Below are 10,000 nucleotides of genomic sequence, written 5' to 3'. Positions count from 1 at the left end.
ATATATATATATATTAAATACATATGAGAGGGATAACCACTATGTGGACACCCTTACGCTAGAAGTAGATCCGCTATGGTCTTACCACTAAGAAATGTTCTCAAGAAAAATTCAGCGAACAGCCAAAACGTATATATATATATATATATAAAATACTCATTACTTACGCAGAACAAACAGGGGGAAAAGAACTTAATACATGCATGTAAATACACACACACACACTAGCAGAGATAACCGGCGCTGCTCGGGATTAAAATTGTATAGTTTATATACACACGCTGATATATGATCTACGTTGGACTCCTTATTCGCATAATCACCGAACCTGGATCTTAACTGTGGTCTGTCCATAGCACTTACTCAACATTACCTGACACCTTTCGGTCTTACTGACACCATTACCCCCCCTCTCTCTCTCTCTCTATATATATATATATATATATATATATATACACACACACACACATATATAGCAGAGTTTTTGGTCAGGACAGCTGCATAAATTGTATTTTCTCCATTTTTGATGAGGATTTTTCCAATTTGTTTTTTTCACTATGGCCTTCAAAATGATAGGGAGAGGCATCTTTTTATGAGCAGGACTCCATATTTCATCATCCTCTTCTGTACTACCGATTATCTCCGCCACTACTTGGAACCACTTCTTGTGGCATCCATCCTTTATTCTTAACATTGTCCCTCTCCAGTCACATTTACCATTGATCACCTTTTTGTGTTCAGTTATATCTCCCTCTTCATCGAACCACTTCTTGTTGATTAACCTCTATATACCTCTAATCTCCTCCACCCCTATCACCATATATCTCTTATTTTCCCACACACTCTTGCAATCTGCTCACCCACCATCCAATCATCATCTGCCTTTCTCTCATCCTTCCTCTATCTACTGTATTATTATTATTTGGCTGCTCTTTGCCCTTGATGTACTGTCAATCGTCACCTCTTCTCCTGTACTTTCCCTCCCACTCATACAAGGTATTATCGGAAAGTTCCTGGCCACAAACAGTTGTGTGCCCAGTGAGAGCTAGCAGTGATCTTCATGAGATAGTGTGCAGAGTGACATTGTTGTTTACTTCACAAGTTGCCATTTTTGTCAAGGGCAGGAAGTTGGAACAAAGAGCCAATGTGAAATTTTGTGTTAAATTTGGGAAGTCTACTACACAGACATTAAGCATGCTTCAGAAAGCTTATGGTAACGGGGCAATGAGTTATATGCAATGTTTTGACTGACATGCACATTTCAAAAGTTGAAGAACATCCCTGGAACATGATGAGCAATCTGGAAGACCTGCCATGAACGTCACACCTGGAAAATTTGGAGGAAATTCATCAGCTTGTACATGAGGGCTGTTGGAGGACAATCAATGACATTGCTGATGTTGTTGGTCTGTTGTATGGGTCCATGCAGGCAATGCTAACATCTGAATTGAACATGCAGCATATCTCTGCCAAGTTGTCTCCTGCCTACTAACTACTGAGCAGAAAGAACATCGCATTGAAGTCTGTCAAGGTCTCCATCAGCATGGTGCTGATGACCTACCCTACATGTTGAGGATTATCACTGGTGATGGGAGTTGGGTCTATGGGTACGACCCTGAGACAAAGCAGCAGTTGTTACAGTGGAAGAGACCATCATCTCCATGACAGAAAGGCACAACAGAACCACAACTCAATCAAGAGCATGATCGTCATTTTTTTTTTGACATCCATGGTATTGTGCATCGAGAATTTGTCTGCCTGGGTCAGAGAGTTCTACTGTGATATTTTGAAGAATCTGAGGGAGGACATTCGAAAGCGACTGGATCTGTGGAGTGTGAAGAATTGGATTCTTCACAACGTCAATGCACCCTGTCACCCTGTCACCCTGTCACTAAGTTCTCCTCACTTGTGAGTTTCTCACCAAAAACAATATGGTATCACTCTCATACCTGCACTATTCACCAGAGTTAGTACCTGAGGTCTTCCATCTCTTCCTTATGATGAACATGCAGCTCAAAGGTCATCATTTTAACACATCTGTAAAGGGTAGAGTGAATCACTAAAGGGCCTTGACTCACTTATGGTAAGTGACTTCCAGGCCGGATTCTAAAAGTGGCAGAAACACCCAGACCAGTGTATTGCTGTGCAAGTTGACTATTTTGAAGGAGTAATTAAAACTTAGGTAAATAAGTTATTTTTTATTAAACATAATTAGTGCTGGGAATTCTTTGATACCACCTCATATCATCAATCACCCTCCCATCCTTGTCCACTATTCACAATATTTACTCATCATTACACTCACCTCTAGCCATCTCTCTTACTCTATACTCTCTTGCAACCTTTATTCCCTGCCAGTAATCAGTCCTTACTCTCTTTTCTATTCATATTTTTGTCCATGAGGGTAAACTCTGATACCGTGTCATCCCCATCTTTGTCTCTCATTCCAGTTCCTTTTCCTCCCACCCACTTTTATATAATGCAAGGTAGCCAAGAAATTTGTCCCTATCCCTTCTTTCACAGTTTAACCTCTCACCATCTAGCCTAAAGCTGCCTCCCTCTCTACCATACTTCTATGTAGTCTTGCGAGCTAGTGCTGGCACAATGAAAAGGAAAAAATACCTAGTAAATTTGTAAGATGGTTGGCATTAGGAAGAGCATCTGACTGTAGAAACTATGCCAAAACAGACATTGGAGTATAATGCAGTCCTCTGACACATCACATCTTGTCAAACTGTCCAACCAATACCAACATACAAGACGGTCACTAAAATTGATATGTGTGTGTTGCATGAGAAATTGTCATCATCATTACTACTACGATTACTAATAGTTGTATTCACTATCACTAATAGTATTTTATTTGTAGAGGGATTTGCAATATCATTTCCAGATTTTGATGTAAACTCTACAAATATATTTTGTTCTACCAGAATTATCTACAGTTAAAAGAAAACCTGGAGAGTATTTAAAACATTACAAAGAGTGTGACACAAGAAAATTTCTAAAGTCAGTCTTAATAGCAAACAACACTACTAATAACTATTCTTACTACACATTGTACTACCATAGCACCTCTTTCATTTTTTGCAGGTCTTATTTCCAAATTGACAAACCAGGTTAATGAAGGCAATCGTGCTGCTTGTAAAAAATGTGGTTATGGTAATGTATCAAAGTTCAAATAACACTCTCAGCTCATTCTTATATTTACTCATATTTTTTAAAATTTTATATTTTGAAAAGTTTTGACTGAGTATGTATTTCTGTAAATATTTGTATCATCATCATCATCGTTTAACGTCTGCTTTCCATGCTAGCATGGGTTGGATGATTTTGACTGAGGGCTGACGAACCAGAGGGCTGCACCAGGCTCCAATCTTGATTTGACAGAGTTTCTACAGCTGGATGCCCTTCCTAACGCCAACCACTCCGAGAGTATAGTGGGTGCTTTTTACGTGCCACCGGCACAGGGACCAGTCCGGCGGTACTGGCAACGACCTCGCTTGAATCTTTTTACACATGCCACCAGCACAGGTGCCAGTAAGGTGATGTTGGTAACGATCATGCTCAAATGGTGCCCTTTTACGTGCCACCGGCACGGAAGCCAGTTGGCTGCTCTGGCGACGATCACGCTTGGATGGTGCTCTTGGCACCCTACTAGCACGGGCACAAGTGCCAGTAACGCGACGCTGGTAATGATCACACTTAAATAGTGCCTTTTATGTGCCACTGGCACAGAAGCCAGTTAGCTGCTCTGTCAACGATCACGCTTGTATGGTGCTCTTTGCACCCCGCTAGTACGGATGCCATTCATCGAATGTGATTTTGATTTTGATTTCACTTGCAAGCAGATTTAGTGCCCAAGGAAGGAAAAGGTACACATAAGTGGGCTGGTTATGCTCCTGGCATGGGCCACAGGTTATGGTCTCATTTGGCTTGCCGGGTCTTCGCAAGCACAGCATATTTCCAAAAGTCTCGGTCGCTAGTCATTTCCTCACTGAGGCCTAATGTTCGAAGGTCATGCTTCACCACTTCATCCCAGGTCTTCCTGGGTCTACCTCTTCCACAGGTTCCCTCAACCGCTAGGGAGTGGCACTTTTTCACACAGCCATCCTCCACCATTCTCGCCACATGACCATACCAGCAGTCATCTCTCTTGCACACCACATCTGATGCTTCTTAGGTACAACTTTTCTCTCAAGGTGCCTACACTCTGTCGAGTATGCACACTGACATTACACATCCATCGGATCATACTGGCTTCATTCCTTGCGAGCTTACGCATGTTCTCAGCAGTCACGGCCCATGTTTCACTGCCATGTAGCATGGCTGTTCGTACACAAGTGTTATAGTCTACCTTTTACACTGAGCGAGAGGCCCTATATATTTGAAGTATCAACACTTGAGACTAAACGCATTAATGTGATGATAGAAATGTATTGCTACTAAGAATTCTTCAAGTAGCTGCTGTGCCTGGAATTTCTGACTTTGATAGATCCTTAGTTTCATTCTGTCTGTCTTTGCCAATAATGTCTATTAAAATGTTATTGCAAGGAATGTGATATGAGGAAATATACAGTCTTCTATTAGAGTGTAGGAATCTATTCAATATAGCTTCTGTTATGGTCTTTTGTTCAGCATATTTTGCATTGAGTAACTTGTTTTGACATAAGCTAGGAGACAGGTTTATTTAGCCAGAGGGGAAGCAGATAAGAAAAAATCTGCCAATGTTCTGAGCCGTGAGGATGAAAGACTTGAGGTATTTCGTGTTGCAAGACAGTGTGTGAGAGAGAATTGTGATGTGGTAGGAGAGAAGTGTGTTCGCATGGATGATGGTTCACTTGTGCTAAATGAGGATGCAAAGAGAGAGGTTTGGAGATGCCACTATGAAAGGTTGCTGAATAAAGAAAATGAATGGGATAAAGAGAGTCTGCCGAATGTTGACCCAACAGAGGGACCAGCTATCCGAGTTGATAGTTCCGTGGTAGCTAAGGCAATTAGAAGCATGAAGACAGGGAAAGCCCCAGGCCCATCAGGAATTACTGCAGAGATGCTCAAAATATCTGGCAGTGTCGGCTATAACCTAGTCACCCGTATAGTCAACCAGGTGATACACAAAGGAGTCATACCCAATGACTGGTGTAGCAGCATACTAGTCAACTGCTACAAAGATAAAGGTGATGCCCTAGATACAAATAATTACAGAGGTATCAAGCTGTTGGATCAGGTAATGAAGGTTACGGAGAGGGTCATAGCCCAACTAATTAGAGAGAGAGTTAGTTTAGATGAGATGCAGTTTGGGTTCGTGCCAGGGAAAAGCACCACTGATGCTATATTCCTGGTAAGGCAGCTGCAGGAAAAATACCTAGCCAAAGATAAGCCCCTGTACCTGGCTTTCGTTGACATGGAGAAAGCCTTTGATAGGGTCCCCCGATCCCTCATCTGGTGGTCAATGAGGAAACTAGGGATAGATGAATGGCTGGTGAGGGCTGTGCAAGCCATGTACAGAGATGCCGTAAGGTTAGGGTTGGCAACATGTACACAGAAGAATTCAAAGTAGAGGTTGGGGTCCACCAGGGTTCAGTACTCAGCCCCCTCCTATTTATCATAGTCCTCCAGGCAATCGTGGAGTAATTCAAGACAGGTTGCCCCTGGGCGCTCCTCTATGCTGACGACCTCGCTCTAATTGCTGAGTCACTATCAGAACTGGAGGAGAAGTTCCAGGTGTGGAAGGAGGGTTTAGAATCGAGGGGCCTTAGAGTCAACCTAGCTAAAACCAAAGTACTAATAAGTAGAAAGGTAGACAATCCACAAATGTCCTCAGGAAGATGGCCCTGCTCGATCTGTAGAAAAGGTGTAGGTAGAAACTCTATAAGATGTACCCAGTGTAAGCTATGGACACATAAGAGGTGCAGCAATGTCAAAGGTAGGCTAACTGGGAAGATAGTTTTTGTATGTGGCAGATGCTCGGGAGCATTGACCTCTGAAAATCTGCAGAAAACAACTTCCGTCACTTTCCAAGTAGTTGATAGCTTCTGTTATCTAGGTGACCAAGTCAGTAGTGGGGGTGGGTGCGCTGAGAGTGTAACTGCTAGAATAAGAATAGCCTGGGCAAAGTTTAGGGAGCTCTTACCTCTGCTGGTGACTAAAGGCCTCTCGCTCAGAGTAAAAGGCAGACTGTATGATGTATATGTACGAACTGCTATGCTACATGGCAGTGAAACATGGGCCGTGACTGCTGAGGACATGCGTAAGCTCATGAGGAATGAAGCCAGTATGCTCCGATGGATGTGTAATGTCAGTGTTCATAATCGACAGAGTGTAAGTACCTTGAGAGAAAAGTTGAACCTAAGAAGCATCACTTGTGGTGTGCAAGAGAGACGATTGCGCTGGTATGGTCATGTGGCGAGAATGGATGAAGATAGGTGTGTGAGAAAGTGCCAATTCCTAGCAGTTGAGGGAACCCGTGGAAGAGGTAGACCCAGGAAAACCTGGGACGAGGTGGTGAAGCACGACCTTCGAACGTTAGGTCTCATCATGGAAATAACTAGAGACCGAGACCTATGGAAGTATGCTGTGCGTGAGAAGACCCGGCAAGACTAGTGAAGCCATAACCCGTGGCCCCTACCTGGGACGTAGTCAGTCCACCTGTGCATACCTTCCTTCTTGTGACACTTGTGAAGACCTGTTGAGGCAAGTGAAAATCAAATCAAATCAAATCAAATCAAAATAGATGAACATCAATGGAATTTGTACCCTTGTGGTACCAGTGCCGGTGGCACATAAGAAAACCATCCGAGCGTGGCCGTAGCCAGTACCGCATCGACTGGCCTCTGTGCTGTGGCCACGTAACAAACACCATCCGATCGTGGCCGTTCGTCAGCCTCGTCTGGCACCTGTGTCGGTGGCACATAAAAAAAACCATCCGAGCGTGGCCGTCTGCCAGCCTCGTCTGGCACCTGTGTCGGTGACACATAAAAAATACCATCCGAGCGTGGCCGTCTGCCAGCCTCGTCTGGCACCTGTGTCGGTGGCACATAAAAAACACCATCCGAGCGTGGCTGTCTGCCAGCCTCGTCTGGCTCCTGTGTCGGTGGCACATAAAATCACCCACTACACTCTCGGAGTGGTTGGCGTTAGGAAGGGCATCCAGCTGTAGAAACACTGCCAGATCTGACTGGCCTGGTGCAGCCTTCGGGCTTGCCAGACCCCAGTTGAACCGTCCAACCCATGCTAGCATGGAAAGCGGACGTTAAACGATGATGATGATGATGATGATTTACTGTTTCGGTCATTAGACTGCACCCATGCGGGTGCACTGCCTTGAATTTTTAGTCAAATGAATTGACCCTAGTACTTCTTTTTTAATTCTGGTACTTATTCTATCAGTCTCTTTTGCCAAACCACTCAGTTACAGGGATGCAAACACACCAATACCAGTTATCAAGTGATGGTGGTGGTGGTGGAGCAAACACAGACAGAAAGACACACACATAGATATACGTACGTATGTATGTACATACATACATACATACATATATCATCATCATCATCATCGTTTAACGTCCGCTTTCCATGCTAGCATGGGTTGGACGGTTCAACTGGGGTCTGGGGAGCCCGAAGGCTGCACCAGGCTCCAGTCTTATCTGGCAATGTTTCTACAGCTGGATGCCCTTCCTAACGCCAACCACTCCGAGAGTGTAACGGGTGATTTTATGTGCCACCGACACAGGTGCCAGACGAGGCTGGCAGACGGCCACGCTCGGATAGTGTTTTTTATGTGCCACCGACACAGGTGCCAGACGAGGCTGGCAGACGGCCACGCTCGGATGGTGTTTTTTATGTGCCACCGACACAGGTGCCAGACGAGGCTGGCAGACGGCCACGCTCGGATGGTGTTTTCTTATGTGTCACCGACACAGGTCCCAGATGAGGCTGGCGAACGGCCACGCTCGGATGGTGTTTGTTACGTGCTCTCAGCACGGAGGCCAGTTGATGCGGTACTGGCTACAGCCACGTTCGGATGGTTTTCTTATGTGCCACCGGCACTGGTACGTTAATAGTATTAGCACGACAACAAAAGAATGAATGAGACCTAGATATTATAGAAATAGAGGAATTTATCTGTAATATAATATGCGACAATTATTTGGTTGCCATAATAAAACTCCGAGTTTCGGATGTCGGAGCGGAAATCTGCTCCAGCATCTTTGTCTTAATAACTGATGAAATGCTGAATCAGATTTCCGCTCCGACATCCGAAACTCGGAGTTTTATTATGGCAACCAAATAATTGTCACATATTATATTATAGATAACTACAAAATACAATAAAAATAATAATAATAATAATAACAGGACATAACAACAGGTGTCTTTCAACTGGGGACAAATTGAATTCAGCTGGCAGAGATACAAAACTTTCACAAACACAGGGAAGAATATCACTGTGGCAGTGACCACAGTCAGACGCAAAAAGAGGGCTAGCAGTCTGGCCTATTGGTCACATGAGAAGAGAAGAGAGAAAAAGAGGAACAAAAGAATTAAGGAGGGGGAAGAGAAGAGAGAGAGAGTTGTAGAAGCAGATGGACAGAAGAATTAAGGAGGGGCGAGAAAAAATGACAGGGACATAGTGAAGTGAAAAGTGAGTGAGAAAAGAAGGCAAAGATATGTGAGAGAGAGGGAAAGAAAGAACGAAGAGTGGAATGAACGAATAAGCGCGAAAAGGTTGATAAGATACAAAATGGGACAAGAACGCAAAACATCTGGACAACTAGGTGATACAAAAAGGGACAAAAAAAAAAAACACGGACGGGTCATTCGAAGCTTTCTATCCTCAGTCAAGAACCGGATCATCATCGCAATTTCAGCTGATTAATCTTGAGATTGCTCCAATCTGGCCGGCCCCAAGGAAAAACTAAGCTAAGAGCATTAGATTCCTTGGAAGAAAGCATTGAATGTATACAAAAACAAGGACGGAAAAACAGACGATGTTACACAAATATAAATACAAAATACAATAAAGATAATAATAATAACAGGACATAACAACAGGTGTCTTTCGACTGAATGATCTGGTTCTGTGAGGATGATGCGGTTCTTGATTGAGCATAGAAAGCTTCAAATGACCTGTCCTTATTTTTTTGTATCTATCTGGATGTTTTGTTGTCCCTTTTTGTATCATCTAGTTGGCTTGAAAAATTATTAAGATACTAAGATATCTTTCTTAACATGAAAGCAATAGTCGCCTTAATACACAAATAAAGAAATTTTATCTAGAAGTTGAAAATGCACTGAGAATACTTAAAATATTTTTTGTTAGTATATTTAAAGCTTTAACCAGTTTCACAGTTTACACTGATTTTCTAAAAGTTCTGATAGAAACTTTGAACTTTTTGAAAATCTGTGTAAACTGTGAAACCGGTTAAAGTTTTAAATATATAAATAAAAAATATTTTAATTATTCTCAGTGCATTTTCAACTTCTGGATAAAATTTCTTTATTTGTGTATTAAGACCACTATTGCTTTCATGTTAAGAAAGATATCTTAGTATCTTAATAATTTTTCAAGCCAATCACATGGAGGAATAGTGTTCATCTCCATCTTGGATAAAAACAGGGTGTTTTCATCCCAAATAGATGGGAACACTTTTCCTCCATGTGATCAGCTTGAAAAATTATTAAGATATTAAAATATTTTTCTTAACATGAAGCTGATAGTAGCCGTAATACACAAATAAAGAAAACCTATATATATATATATAACGTGATGATATACATATACCCTTTTACTTGTTTGAGTCATTTGACTGCGGCCATGCTGGAGCACTGCTTTTAGTTGAGCAAATCGACCCCAGGACTTATTCTTTGTAAGCCTAGTACTTATTCTTTCGGTCTCTTATGCAGAACCGCTAAGTTACAGGGACATAAACACACCAGCATCGGTTGTCAAGTGATGTTGGGGATACAATCACAGACACACAAACACACACACACATAT

At 42.5% G+C, this 10,000-nt stretch overlaps 1 protein-coding gene across 1 annotated transcript in view; it reads left to right on the top strand.

Moving 5' to 3' along the window:
* The window catches only part of LOC115212999 (CAX-interacting protein 4), a 22,913-nt gene that overhangs the window by 4,348 nt on the left and 8,565 nt on the right, over nt 1-10,000 (top strand). The window contains exon 2 of the mRNA XM_029781895.2: nt 3,094-3,162. Coding sequence (XP_029637755.2) covers nt 3,094-3,162 — 69 coding nt within the window. The remainder of the gene's footprint in view (nt 1-3,093; nt 3,163-10,000) is intronic.

This window comes from Octopus sinensis, linkage group LG6 (genome assembly GCF_006345805.1).
Source record: "Octopus sinensis linkage group LG6, ASM634580v1, whole genome shotgun sequence".
Classification (NCBI taxonomy): domain Eukaryota; kingdom Metazoa; phylum Mollusca; class Cephalopoda; order Octopoda; family Octopodidae; genus Octopus; species Octopus sinensis.
This window is presented reverse-complemented; position numbering and strand designations above follow the sequence as displayed.